The following is a 15,134-nucleotide window of genomic DNA, read 5'->3' on the forward strand; positions in this document are numbered from 1 at the left end:
TTTTTGTGCGGATGGAGCAATCGGCAAATAATCTGAACGTAAAGATGTATATGTAAAAAGTAGTTCGCCTGGAAAGAGAATGAAATATTAAAGGAGTAACTGGGGAAAAATACTCGTACGTATTTTAATATCGAATCTGCAATCTGAGAAGCGGACTTTTTCCAAAATCAACGATTATTTCTTTTATGACTTGATCTCCATACTATTATCAAAAATCTTTCCTTCTTCTTATCCTTCTTCTTCCTCTTATCAAACTGATAAATCTGAAACCTCGATAGAGATTTATTTGACCAGTTCGTGGTTCGGAAAGATAATTATTTTTTCCAAGAGGCAACAAAGAATGGAAGAAAGCGTATTTATAGATGGTTTGAAATAATAAAACAGCCGCGCCTAAATTTATTCGCAACATTGAATCCGGTACAGGCCGCAATATTTCGACGATCGACTTGGCATCCATCCTTACTACTTGATAGTCGACTCGGCTACGGAGGACTCGTTTTATATTTATGTACCAACATAACGGTTAACGGTAACCCGGACTGTTTCTGTTACTTTAACCACGCAGATCGTGAATCGTAAAAGTAATCTACAATTCTACGAGCAACAATACCGTCGTTCCGTGTGCTTTTCATCCGTCTCGTCAACCCGTATCCCCCGTATGTTGCATTTTACACAGAGCAAACGACGATTTTATTTTACCTCTTCCCATGTCTGATTTGTGCTCTTGTTATACATCAGCCTGTCTCACATTCGTTATTCTCAACATTTCGTAAAATATTCTTTTTAGAAATTTTCTTACATTTTAGTCAATCATGAAACTTTGTATAGGTTTTCTAAGGTGCTTTAGTTGTTGCTAGATTTAGTTAAATTCGATATATTCAATGCTTCTATTTACCACATCTCGTATTATAACGTCCAATACTGTTATTTTTGTATATTTTAAATTTGCATTGCTTAATCTTTATCTTCATCGAGGCTTAGAGATTAAACAGCAAATTGCAATAATTTTTAAATCCAAACAGTTAAATTTATCCAAATCTTAACAAGTAAAAAACAAATTTTATTTAAAAAGCTAAAATACGAATAGTATAGCATCAAAATCTATGGTTTACAGAGATAAAATTCATAATACTTTAGAATTTCATATATATTGAAAAAATAATGGAAAGACTATTGAATCGGAAATAGCAAAAATTTCTGTGGCACGATTTTCCGAATTTCACAGGCCACTTCTATAAAAAACAGATTTATCTGAAATTTTTGTCGGTCGAAATAATTTTAGCGTTAAAGGTATCGTCTTTTCGACTCGGCATTTCGAGGGAAACTAGGGAAAAGAAATTCCGCTCGATCCTTTTCCCGACTGTAATCGCAAAGAATTCGTACCTTTCCCCGACTGCTTCCGCACCGAATTGTCTAGAAATGCATCCGATGGCCCAAGAAACATCCATTTACAAACCCCGTTGGTCGAAATTAACATGATAAGGGGCGTGTGATGCGTGTGTGTTGGTAAAACATCTATAAGGTTATATATTTAAAAATTTCTTATAATTGTTGAAAATTGAACTTAAAAACTTCTATTCTACGTATCTATTCTAAAGTACATTTGAAAAAATTTATTTCAGGATAATAGGCAAAGTATAATTTTTAGTTAACGAATATTTAGTAATCTTTATGTTTCAAAACTTAACAGGAAATATTGTATCACTCAGAAACCGCGACATCAAAATCTTACAAAAGATAAAATCACAAATTTTTTTACAAAAAAAATATAACACTTGAAGGATATAGCAAACGGAACGAATTATTTAACACGCATTTTCATTGACGTTTAACTTGATCATTCCACTAGTCTTATTAAATTCTCTAAAGATTCTCTAAACAACGAACGTTACATTCTAACAAAAATACGTCTAGTAAACCATATAAATGTCCGATTCATCCATCTTACCATTTAAATGAGGCAGAAAGTAATTCACCGAGACAACTCGCGTTATTACTTGCATTATGATACACCTATAACCAGAAGGCTTAGCTCATTTCCTATCCGCTGGAATCCTTCCTAGAGTGCAAGTTCCAAGGCGAAACGAACCCATGGATTATCCGAGGAAGTGCGAAGAGGCTTTTAACGTGGTATAATTTATTTAAAAGCCGAGCCCCAGCCCCCTCGAAAAAGGGAATCTCTGATGAAACAGCCTTAATTAGCGCACAGTTTCTTACCGACGAATTTACCTTTCTTTTTTCGCCCCGTGGAAAACCACGATGCTTCTGTTCTTCTCGCTCTTTTTTTTCTACTCTCCTATACTTAATCACTTTCTTCTTATCTCTTCTATTTTCTTATTATTCCCTTAATTTCCTTTCCTTCTTTCTTTTTTCATTACTTTTTTTTAATTTTATATAATTCGTACGTTTCTAAAACGCAAATTTAAAGATTAGAGCTAAATCGATCTTTTAAATTCTTCTATTCTTCTTTATACTTCTATTTTGTTTGCATACATGGTTTACTATTTCAAAGCCTCATTTGCATCGTTAGAAAAAGGATTATGGGTCGAGTATCTAACAACGTCCCCTCGACTGATCGAACCACCGATGAAAGAGAATACCGAGTTATTTGTTTATGAATATTGTTGGTAAATATGTTAGTGACGCTATCCAGTGACAGAACGACCGGTCAGAAACAAGGTCGATCGATCAACCAATGAATGTTAAATAACAGGGGGCAACTTAATTCATGTAACCTGATTAACGCGACACGCATCGCGGGAATCAGATTGCATGCAAATATCGTTGGCTCGACGTAGAACGGATGACTCTATTCGATCGTGTGACATAATTAATTCTTTTTTTTTTTATCATGATACACAAACGATAAATAGTTCAGGATAATTGAAGCAATTGTACAACGATAATTGAATCGGACGATAAATAAAATGTTCGTTAACTGGTTCGAAAAATGCGTAACAAATGACTGATTGGATTGGTGTAAAATAATAATCGAATAACGAGCGTGTAATAAAGGGGAAATAATTTTAGTATCGTGACGAGCGAGATCGACTTTCGAAAGTGGACCATTTTGAAATGGGCACAAATGTCGTGCAAAAGCAATTTGCATCGAAGTCAGGGCCTCGTAATTAAGTTTCGCCAATTACATTTCCCAAACGACTCTATTTAATTCCTATTTGGCAAAATTCTGGCTACACCACATCAACGTCGATCCTCGTTAACGAGCAAAGTTATATTTCATCTTTTTCGATACAAAATCAAACGATAAGGTCACATAGATAATGCGTGCACATAACATAAGTATATAAGTAGATACAACATACTGAGCTATATTCGCTGATAAATATATATACAGGGTGGTTGGTAACTGGTGGTACAAGCGGAAAGGTGGTGATTCTACGCCAAAAAGAGTCGAAAATATAGAATAAACATTTTTTTATTTTTTTTTTTTTATTTTTCCATCGAGACAAAGATCTACAGTGAGATCCCTTATAACGTACCGCACGCGTACCAAGCGGAAATTCAAAGTCGATTTTCTCGAAAACAAAGCCTCAAACGAAAAATTGTTATTCTATATTTTCGACTTCTTTTTTCGCATAGAATCACCCTCTTTCCACTTGTACAACCAGTTACCAACCACCCTGTATAACTAGACTGTTACACGATAATATATTTTCCATTAGATAGAAAATCGCAAATTTATTAAAGCCAAAGAAAACAATATATTTTTTAATTTTCTACAAGAAATAATGTACACACATGTAATATGAGTATAAGCATGTGAGTAATATTAAATTTGACAAATGGTTTATTTTCGGTCTTAATTTTTCATCTCTTAATAATTCATCTCGTTATACAGCTTCTTTATAATAACAAATAATGATATATTTAACGCTCCGAAAAATGACATCGTACGAAAAATATTATGATTGGAATATCCACTTACGAGTGAAAATGTCTCACCCTGTATAGTCAAAAAGCATCGACAGGGAAGAACGACGAAAATCATTCCGTCCATTGAACGATGCTCTAGCAAGAAAGGTCTGATAACTTGTCACCCGTAACGAAGTGAATCGTCGGGACGCCTATTTCAGTGGAATTCACTTTGAATTTCTCACCCTTACAACTTTTTCCGTTCTACGCGGGGACGTCGGTCTGCTACGCTTCCCCCGCGAATTACCTCGTCAGAAATTCAACCCTCGTACACAGCCATTTCGCAAATTCGATCTCCCTCCGTGAACGCTCCACGGGTAACGTCTCCACGTGAACACGCGAGCAAGCGAGCGAACGCCCGCGCGCAAGTCAAGAACACCTTGTAAAGGCGAAAAGCGAGACGAAACGAAGAAGTCAATGGCGTTACGTCGATTCGTTCACACAATTTTGGCGGATAAAAGTTTTTCGAATCGGCTCACGGTCGATTCCCCTCGATTCGTCAAACACGTGCACGCCCAATATGGAAGTTCGTTCAGGAGAATTGAAGTTTATCTATGGTAACTGTAATGGTATTAAATTCTCCTCTTTTTGTATAGTTTGATGATATATAATGGAGTATAAAACAATAGCAGATTAGACAATATAATAATTATAAATGAGTATAATAACAGAGTTTTGACTCGTTTAGCTTCCAGGTGATAGAGTTCCATATGAATAATAGATCATTCTATAGAATTTTAGTACGAGAAGCATTAACTACAATTTATAATCCAGCTATCGTTATTTTTGTTGAGAAGAAAATAATCATTCAGCAATTTTTAATGTTTGAAGGAAGCTAGCAGTTTCTCTACGCTCCGTTTAAGGTAAGAGAAGAAAAAGATAGAAACCTTGGCATCTCGAATATTAATATGTACATATTTTCATTTCTTCAACCCCTATGTGGATAAGGGACGCGCAATCATTACAATTTTGATTGATTTACAATTCCATAGTTTTATATACCTACAGATGCTTTGTTACATATTCATGTGCCTACATAATATCATTATAAATATACAAAACATACAGAATAACTAATGCTGCTAAATTATGGCGATAATTCGTCTAGCGTAAACTTTACCCTACACTTTTTACCAAGAAGAAAAGAATAGAAAGAACAAAAACAAGAAAATTAAAATAACATCGAATACCTAACTTTTCGCTCCAATTACGTCACGAACAACACAGCTAATTTCGTTTCCGGATGCTATTAAATCCATCCGGAACAAGGAAACGAAATCGCCGTACGTTTCGACGTTATCAGCACCAGCGCTAGAGGAACGATATAAAGGAGAATGAGAAAGACAGGAATAGGGAAAGCTGTTCAGACCGCCAGAAATTTTCCCGTGACGCTTCCCTTTGTCTGGATCCCGGACCTAACCCAACTTGATTTGAGTCCGCCTCGTAGGTGACACCAGTGCGACGAAGAACGAGAACACAGCCGGAAATGAAGGTGGCTAGAAGTTCGCGTGGTGAACGTCACCTTCTGTCGAGTAAATTTTATCGAATCCACCGATCCCTCGGGTTTCCCGGAAAAAAGGGTGTCGGAAGGAAAAAAAACTACATATATCACGAAGCCGTACACGTGAAAAGTGGAAAGCGACAGTGACACGTGTTGTGTCGGATCAACGACCACACCAGGGAAAAATCTTGAGAAAAGGAAGATATATGTATGCGTGCGTCCCTTTGAAGCAAGCTTAGCTTTCAAAGTGAAACATAGGGTGGTTTGGATATTTCATTAGTTTTAGTAAGTAGTTTCGATCATTTTGTTTTGTGGTTTTCGTTAGATAAATTTCTTAGTTCAATGTATAAGGATAAGCCACAAATTCTTGTCCAGATTATGTACGAAGTGTACTTCTAATTTTTAATCACTATGTCGTTTTAAATATATGATAAATCATCCATTTATACAAATCTTCAGGAAAAAAGGTCAATCTTAATATTAACATTACAATCTCAAATTTTTGCATTTATGCAAAAAGATCACTAAAAATATACCAACGATATTTCCAATATTATTTGTTATCTCTATAATAGAATAACAAGAAACATAATCTCTGATTCAGGTATGGTATTTTAAACGGAAAACGTACAGTACATGTGCGTAAATTAAATAAATCTTGCTGTTTGTCATGAATACAGCGATACGAATAAATTTTACAACAGTAGATAATTTTCTGCATATAATTTTATTCTCCAACCTCGAAATTCAAATATAAAATACTATTCGAATTTATACAATGTAATCGGCCAAGTTAAAATAGAAACCCGGAAAATGAACAATGCGTACTTGAACATAAGGGACGCGAGCACGTGCACGCGAATTAAAATTTACAAGCTGTCGGCCTGGACGCCGCGCAAAAATACAACTTTCTCATCCGTAAGTAAAATCATTAGCATTTCCCATAAAATTACGAACCTCATTTAAATTCTCACGCATGTGCTATAACATTCTGCTAAAAGTCCTTTACTAATATTTTTTCATTAACATTCTTTCTTTTCCCCTTTCTCTCCCTCTTTTCCCTCCTTTTATCTTATTTTCTTTCTTTCACTTCAGGAAGCCACGAAAAACCTAGCAATTCCCGAATCTCAATGAAATTGTTGTCCGTCGCTTAGAAATATTCTAAAATTAAAAAAATAAATTAGTCGTCTAACGCTAGCGTTCCTTTTAAATTTATAAATTCCTCGCGAACGTTCGAGGTTACCTATATTTTTCTTAGAATCCGATCGATTAAAAGCGTTCCAGTGTCTTTCCCGCAATTTTCCCTAGTGTTAAAATTTACTCGTTTCGCGAGTCAACAAAAAACACCTTGAAAGGAAGCGAAGAAAAATCAGTACAAGCTATCGAGAATAACCCTCGCCTCAACTAACTGTAAGACGTTCGGAATAAAATCACAAGAATTCGAAACTCTTTAAGACCTCACGATCCTAAAATACGGAAATTCTAATGTAAAAAAAAAAATTAAAAAAACTATAAAAATGAGAAAAAAAGAGTGAATCCTATTGCTGCCATTTGTACGAGTCCTTCGAAATCGTTCGAAAAACTGACGAAAAACCGACGAAGAACCGATGAAATTTTAATTTCATGCGTGATTATAATCACATCCATTCTTCACGGCCATTGAGAGATTTCGTGGTGACATTTCCTCTCGTACAGCGTCTGAAACTTTCAATGAGAAAACAGAGAGAGTGAAACGGAGGGCCAAATCGAATTCTTGATCAATCGAGATCGGGAAGACCGCCAGTGGAGCTGAAACTGTCCCTCGAATCCTTTTGGGTTCGTTCAAAATGGCCAGCCGGCGACGTGTCTTTCAAACGATTCTCGAAATTCAAAAAGTCCGTGTCGCATGGGCTACAAGCCTGCACAGATCGAGGGAAATATTCTTTGTTTCAACTGTCTATGAATCATAAGCGTAATCGAATTTCTTTACTTGGAGCAAGAAGTTGTCTGGACCACCATTTTCCCTGATCTGCCTGTCCAACCGGGGCGACGAGATCACCGTGTTGTCGGAGCTGTTGCAAAGCCCTCCTGCGCAGTCCATCATCTTCAAAAAATTAATATTTTTCTTGGTTGATTGATAATTAATATATTTCTTATGATTTTGTTGAATGAGAGAAGATCGTGAATTATTTTGAAAGTATGATGAGGTTGAAGTTGACGAGTGCAGCTAGTGAAGATTCCTGGTCTTTTTTTTTTTTTTTTTTGTTCATTTTGTACACATTATCGAGTAGATAAATGTTGAAGATTATTTTTAAAAGTGTGATAAAAACTGAATGTTTGTGAATGCAATTCATGAAGATTCTTGATGTTGAATTTCTTATAGTTATAATGGTGAATCTTGCTCTTTGTGTTCTTCCTGCGTTCTTATTTGTCTCGGTAATTTACAGTGCTTTATGCATATATAGTTTTGTGTAATAAAGTAGATTGATGTCGAAGAGATGAATAAAACCATACAAAAAAGTTAAAGGCAAAATTGGAGCGCTTGATTCCTCGATTAGACATGGATCAGTAAATTTATCATTTTTTTAAGTCACGTTATTTTCTTATCAATTTATCACGTTACAAGGAATGTATGTGAACATAGTTTTTTAAAAGGAAATAAACATAATTTCCAATAAAATGTTCGAATCCTAAAATATCTTCTTTTAAAATCAAAAAATCTGTAAATATTTATATCTCATTTTTATCGACATTTATTTATCTGGAAAATTAACTCTTAGAACTCCAGTTTGATCTCGGCTGATCCTAGATTTTGAATATTAAATGAACACAACGTTAAAGATCAGGAAGATGTACGAAAGAGCGATACGATTAGCGAGCGAACAAATTGAAGGTAATCATGGAATCTCTTACCAGCTTAGTTTTCTCCTCGATGACTTCCACGACGTTGCCTTCCTCCGTGCTGGTAATAATGCCAGTTCCCAACTTCTTGCCTAAAATCTTTACTTCCTTTCTGCATCCACCGGAAGTGGCGACTACGCCGCTGTCGCAGCCATTAGTGTTCGAAGCGGTGTTCTTCAAAAATTGCTCGTACGGACTAAGTAACTTTAGATCCTGATACTGTGACGTCATGATCTCTTGATTGTGATTTTTCGGGCCCAGAATCTTCACTTCATTCAACCCGGAGAACAATTTCGATGACGGTAGACAATTTGATTTACTACCGAGAACCTTGAATTCCAAGCGTGAAATTCGAATGTGGGAATAGAATAATTACTTGGGAAATTTAAAAATTACTTAAAATTATAGCATGTTTCATATTAAGAAGATACTAACAATAAATCATTTTGGATATATTTTAATCTGTGGAGATTTAATTTAAGTACAATTCCAACAGATAGGAAAATAATATAACTCCAAATGTGTACACTATATTTTTTAAGTATTTAAAAATACTTTTCAACATATGTATTACTCATCTTCTTTAATATTTTATAACATCTTATCTACTTTAATATTTTAAATATATACGACGAAAGAATAAAAAATGAAAAATTCATCTTTCCTTAGAAAATTCTTCCCTAAAAAAATTAAACACTAATGAGGAAATGTTTAATTAAACAAAAATAATACTAGTAAGAAATTTTGTTGTATCTAGCTTGCGCAAATAATATAATCAAAATACGAGCGTAAAATTAACTAAAAGTTTAAAATAAACGATGAAACAATGAAAGTCTAAATCTTTTACCTTATTTGAGCTTCCCGATCCGAGGATCTTCATGTCCGATTGACTAATGGGTATCAAACCAGTATCAGGCTCACTGTTATCGAAAACACAGGGCAATTTTATCTTGGACTCGTACACGGAATGATGATCATCCATAGTCGAACTACCCAGAATATTAAGATCTTCGGCTAAACTGGTATTGCTCTTCAGATATGGAAGTGTGTCGTTTAAAATTGACAATGATGGATGATTTTTCATTAACAAAGACGATATCGAAGGCTGAGAGGCAGTCGACAGAGTCGAAATGTCGCTTCTATGACTAAGAATATTTGTTAATTCTTGTTGGCTCGAAGGCACTCCTATAGCTGTGAATTATATCAATACAAGATTTGTATAAAAATTCAAGAAAATTTTCGAATAATATCAGGTTGTTACGCAATAAATATTGGTTTAGCTTATAACTTGTTTTACAACGAAAATTAAGGTTTGTTCAATTCGAAAAATTCGATGTTATTGTTTCGAGGAAGTTGAATCAATTTTATGCTCATTAAAAAAAATTACAAAAAAATATAATTGCTTCAAAATATTATTAAACTAGTGAAGGGAATAATGCAACAAATTAATACATAAACGTAAAAAATTGTTGAATGTTTCATGATATTAAAATGATTGAAATAAAACCTCGTGGAATAACGATATAAATATCGTAATGTGTGCAAGAAATTAATAAAATAAAACAATTTTATGATAAAGGACTTAGTACAAAATAAGGAATGAAATAAAGAATAACGTAGTGAAATTCACCTTCATCTTCATGTTCGCTAACAGAGACTCCACCATCGATGGACAAAGATTTTGGGCCTAAGATCAGATCATCGATCTTCGATTGCGACAGGAAACTAATGCCATCCACAAAACGATCGTCGAGGCTTTTACTATCGAGAATCCGAATGTCTTTGTCTTCTAGGATCTCAATGCCGTCTATCGGCATAGATTTCTGCGTGGAGGCGGAATCAAGTACCATGATCTGATTATCAGAATCTCCGATAATAACTTCCCCGTTACCGCGCATATTCACAACATTGATCGCGTCTGCATCCTCGCCCTCAAGAATGGTCACGTCGTGTGAATTCTGTGCCATCAGATCCCGAGCTTCGCTGTTCGTCATTACCTAGATTATAAAGGATAATTAATGCCAGAATAAAATACGTATGATCAAATAAAATTATAATTAATGAAGGAAAGCAGGAAATCGAAGAGAATATTTTCATACTGTCAGAACAGTTAGAGAATCTTTTTCTACGTCACTTTAATTTTCATACCCGCTTATCTATAGCTATATATTGTTTAATCATCATATTAAAGTTAATTTTTATCTTACGAATACCACGTAAATCCAATTTTTATATTTTCATTATTTATATGATTGGAGCAATGAAACTATTCACAATAACGATTCTTTAATTGTTATGGGCTCTAATTGAATCGTTGCGCGTAATTAAATTGTCCAAAAGAATTAAAAAGATTTAAATGATTTTCTGCAAAAGAATGTCTTTCACCCCTGCGTGCCGCAACATCAATCGATGGCGAGTTTTTAGAATTTAATTTACAAATTTATCACAAGTTTTATGCTTTAGTCCTCAGCAGTGTTAATGTTAATAGTTGTAAATTTAATCTTTCTAACAGTATCGGAATACAGAGTGATCCTCTCGGTATGTATATAATTAACTGAAAGACAGTGCCGCCCATTGCCATCGTGGCGATGATGCCGTATCATGTGTGATCTGTCATCAGAGACCGATATCGCTATATCAGGGCCGAGACAGCTATATGTATGTGTGCGTATAAAATGAAGACGAGTATGTGTGATTTACGGCATATCCTTTGAGTTAACTAGCGAGAGGATCGCGCTGTATATCAATGTATCAAGCTTACAGAGCCTCTTCGTTTCTGTTCGCTTGATTGGTACAATAAAACCGTTCACAATAGTAACTCTGTAATCGTTTCCAACATTTACTAGGTATGAACGTGCTTTTAATTTTATAGTTTATTCCGTTATTTCAAATTTAGGTGTCTTATCGTATCTTGGTGCGTCTATACCGCTAACATTTAATTTTTCATATAACATGTGATTTCACAAAAGAATAGAAATTGATACGATAAATATTCTTCGCACGCTAGCTCAATAAAACGATTTACAAAGCGATATCAAAGACGTTCAGAACGAGATTTTTGGTCCCAATTAAAATACTCGGAAATCACGTACCACTGGGTACAAGAAATTCGACAGCCAGAAATAATATGGATTACTACATCAAAACGATCGACGAATGGAAAAGAACTCAACAAGGAATAATTTTATGACTGGAAATATTCCAATTTTTAATTATTGGACGTGTTAATGAACGTGCTACGTTCTCCATATTTATTCCCAAAAATCAATAGATTAACATCTTTTCCGTTCTTCCAATTTAAACGAAAATAATTTCAGCGAATGTAATATCGCAACCCTGCCAATCATAAATCTATTTAAATCTAATAATTTTTTGTTATATCATTCCGAATAAATAATATTTCGTTCAAAGGAATTTCATTTTACAATTTCAAAAGCTCTGTTCTCAAATCTGAAAAATCTTGCTATCGATGATGAATGATTCATCACCTCGTAACGACCATCCTCGGTAGCGCGCACGAACTGTATTCCACCCTGGGCAGCCAGTTCCAGCAGTTCGTTGCAATCCTCCATCGCCGAGGACACAACAGGACCATTCTGGCGATCGGGCTCGTTTCTAGCCGGGTCGCTGTACGTGAACTGAGAATCCAATGCCGTGACCAAGCTCTCTGTCGACAGTGCACCAAATAAACGCCATATTGCGGCGACACTTTGAAAAACATCGCTATTTTAACGAGCCAATTATAGACGGACAACGACGCGTTAAAAAGCCCTTTTGGAAATATATTGCGAAATGGAATCGTTCCGCTAAAAACAATACCATTACTGAAACAATTAACGGGTACTTATGAAATTTGTTGTTAGTTGAATTTTCAGTTTTGCTAACACTTGGAGCTTTATAGATTTAGAACGTACTATAAAATTTTTCTTTTTCTCAGCACTAAAACCAGATAATTTTTCAGAGCGATTTTATAGATTTAAAACGCTAATTTAAATAATTTGCATTTTGAAAACTGAAGCGATTTTTGATTAAATATACGAATAAAGATTTTTTCTTGGATTCCTATATTTTTCATTCTTTCTGCATAAATTTCATCCTTTCTTCTCTTTACTCTAACAGAATGTTCAGATCATAAGAAAAACTATTATTTACTTACCGTGTTCGTCCTCAGGTCCAGGTGGTTCAACGATGAAATTCATTTTACCATCAGGATCTATATTCTGAATAACTGTGGCTACCACGGGTACTTTTACCTGAACTGCTTTGATCCTGTCAGCGTCAGCAGAAATCGTTGGACTTAGACTCATCTTCCCTGCCATACGTAAATCTTCTGCTGTAGCGGGAGTCAAGATCTAAATTCAGAGATGAAGCCCACTTTTTAATAAAGCTTAGAACAAAAGGAATTAATAATTGGTTGATGAAATTATTACATTTTTATGAGTTCCTGTTGGAGAAACTTTCACGAGGACAGGAATTCCTTTGGCTGGTTTAAATAACGCGAATGGCGTTTGTCCTTCGATCAGTGCCATCTCCATCGCTTTCGTATCAATCTTGTCTATTACTACAGATTCCATTACATCGGACTGTTAAAAAATATGTGACAAATTTATTAATTTCCAAAGACTACAAATGTTGTAATATGATTCTTGTTGCTTAAATGAATTACTAACTGCCATTAAAGGATCCTTGTCCCTTACTTCTATAGTTTGATCTCGATCGCCATTTGGCAGCTGCACGATCCTAACGTTTTTACTGAAACAAAATATCTATCACTATATACAGAATTAGTTTTTAGCCGTTCGTAGGCAATCTACATCGTTTATCATTTATTATTCAACACTAATTTTTTAGTATCATTTCATTAACATATTTTATTTTATAACGTAAATTTCTATTAACGTATTATTTCGAGTTATCAAGAAGGTTAAAAATGTTCTAGTATGTATATCGAACGCCTCTACTACATCTCTGTAAAATATAAAAATTCTCTTCTGAAGAGAATCCAAACCTGAAATTTCGTTTGCTTACTTAAAAGCATCAAATATTCTAGTATAATCTTTACATTGAAATTTAAAAGTCGTGTTAAGAACTCTACTCTTCCGCATATTAGAAACATTAATCAGTACATCGATGTGTGTTAAAGAAAGAAGACTCTAGAAAAGAAGATCAATTTACAGAAGTGAAAGAAAGGAAGGAAGAAAGAAAGAAAAAGAAAAGAGAAGACCGTCAGCTTTCTACTACATTCTAACCGACTAAGAGATCAACATTCAAGTTGCGTTCATTCAGCGAAAGAAGAAGCCGTCTATCAAGGGGCAAATTAAGCGTCGTTCAGTTCTATTCGGTGACGTCTACCTACTTTCTTATGACGTTGGGATCGACGATGCCCGGCTGCACACCAGCCGGATGTCGATACTTTATCCCGTGCTTGTACTCCTCGTGCGATCTCAAAGAGAATCGACGCGGAAACTCTTTGCCGCAGATTCCGCACACGTGCTGCATTTTCTCCGCGTGTGCATGCGCTTTGACCTTGTGGCAGACCAAATTCGACATTTGATTGAAGCCTTTGCCACAAAGCTCGCATTTGTACGGCCTCTCGTTGGTATGGGTAAACACGTGGTTCCTCAAATTGCCTGACAACGGAACGGTATTTAACTGTTGCCGGTTCCCCGGCTCCGGCTTACTTACTTTGCACAGGCTGTTTCAGAATTGTTACAGCACCGTTTAATTGATCGACACCACAAAACGCGGACCAGATATTTGCATAATGCGTATCCGCGAGAGTTTGTTCGCAAAAGAATTTGTTAGCATTCTAGATTTAGACGTTTTGAACGCAAGATTTTCTTAAATGTAATTCTGAAAGAGCTTGCATACTTCGAATAGCTTAATAAGTAATAATTACCCTTCTGATGAAATCCCTTTCCACAAACCTGACATTTGTGCGGTTTGTGCTCCGAATGTGTCTTTCGGTGAGAGATCAACGTAGATACTCTAGAAAGTCATAGTTAGTTATACATGACAGTATTGTTAAAAGTATAAAAATTCCAATTTTTCACAAAATAAGGCCATCTTTCAACGCAGATAAATCGAAGGAGAGTAATACATGATCCTACAAAAAAAATGTAGCGACTCGTAATCATAATCGACTCAATAGCCCATTCACAAAGAGTTTTATAAGCTTCGAGATCGAAATCGTCTTAATTAATGCATTATATCAATTCGAACAGGCTTACTTATTTAAAAAGCATACTCTATGGAGATTAATTTATAAAAAGACCAGCATATCCGTGCTCGTTAAAATTTCCTTTCCGCTTTCGCGCACAATCGCGCAATTTTGCAGCGATTCAAAACGCTAATGATCCGTGCGCGCTCGCAAGCGACGCCTGTCATCATTCTTTCCTCTAGGTAAATTGTAGTTTCAATTTTTATATGAATACAATGTTCGTTAAAAATATTTCAAACGGGATTTAAATTATTATATAGCGAATGAAAAATACCCAGATTGATAAATATATATAATCAAGAAATAATTAGATGAAAATCGTAGAATGATTTTGATAGTACACTGACCTGTTGAAAGTTTTCTTACAAAATTCGCAAACGTACGGCCTAGCATCACTATGTATCGCCTTGTGCTGGCTCAATGTCGACAACTGCCGGAAAGCTTTGCCGCAAGCCTCGCATTTAAAGTTTCTCTCGTCGGTGTGTGTTGGCAAATGCCTCATCAACGTGTACTGATGCCGGAACTCCTTCGAACCTGGATCGAATATCAAGCTTTAGGGCTATTCTAGCGATGTTGTCGCAAATAGCGAGCGTTATGCGA

At 35.3% G+C, this 15,134-nt stretch overlaps 1 protein-coding gene across 1 annotated transcript in view; it reads right to left on the reverse strand.

Moving 5' to 3' along the window:
• Positions 1-6,154: 6,154 nt before the first annotated feature.
• Positions 6,155-15,134, reverse strand: part of LOC117156929 (uncharacterized) — a gene marked incomplete at its 5' end in the record, with an annotated part of 54,680 nt that continues 45,700 nt past the window's right edge. The window contains 12 exons of the mRNA XM_076617816.1: positions 6,155-7,332; positions 7,404-7,517; positions 8,327-8,644; positions 9,162-9,505; positions 9,945-10,311; positions 11,803-11,981; positions 12,471-12,666; positions 12,745-12,897; positions 12,985-13,066; positions 13,671-13,944; positions 14,214-14,302; positions 14,882-15,068. Of these exons, the coding sequence (XP_076473931.1) occupies positions 7,192-7,332; positions 7,404-7,517; positions 8,327-8,644; positions 9,162-9,505; positions 9,945-10,311; positions 11,803-11,981; positions 12,471-12,666; positions 12,745-12,897; positions 12,985-13,066; positions 13,671-13,944; positions 14,214-14,302; positions 14,882-15,068 (2,444 nt within the window). The remainder of the gene's footprint in view (positions 7,333-7,403; positions 7,518-8,326; positions 8,645-9,161; positions 9,506-9,944; positions 10,312-11,802; positions 11,982-12,470; positions 12,667-12,744; positions 12,898-12,984; positions 13,067-13,670; positions 13,945-14,213; positions 14,303-14,881; positions 15,069-15,134) is intronic.

Source organism: Bombus vancouverensis, chromosome 4 (genome assembly GCF_051014615.1).
Source record: "Bombus vancouverensis nearcticus chromosome 4, iyBomVanc1_principal, whole genome shotgun sequence".
Classification (NCBI taxonomy): domain Eukaryota; kingdom Metazoa; phylum Arthropoda; class Insecta; order Hymenoptera; family Apidae; genus Bombus; species Bombus vancouverensis.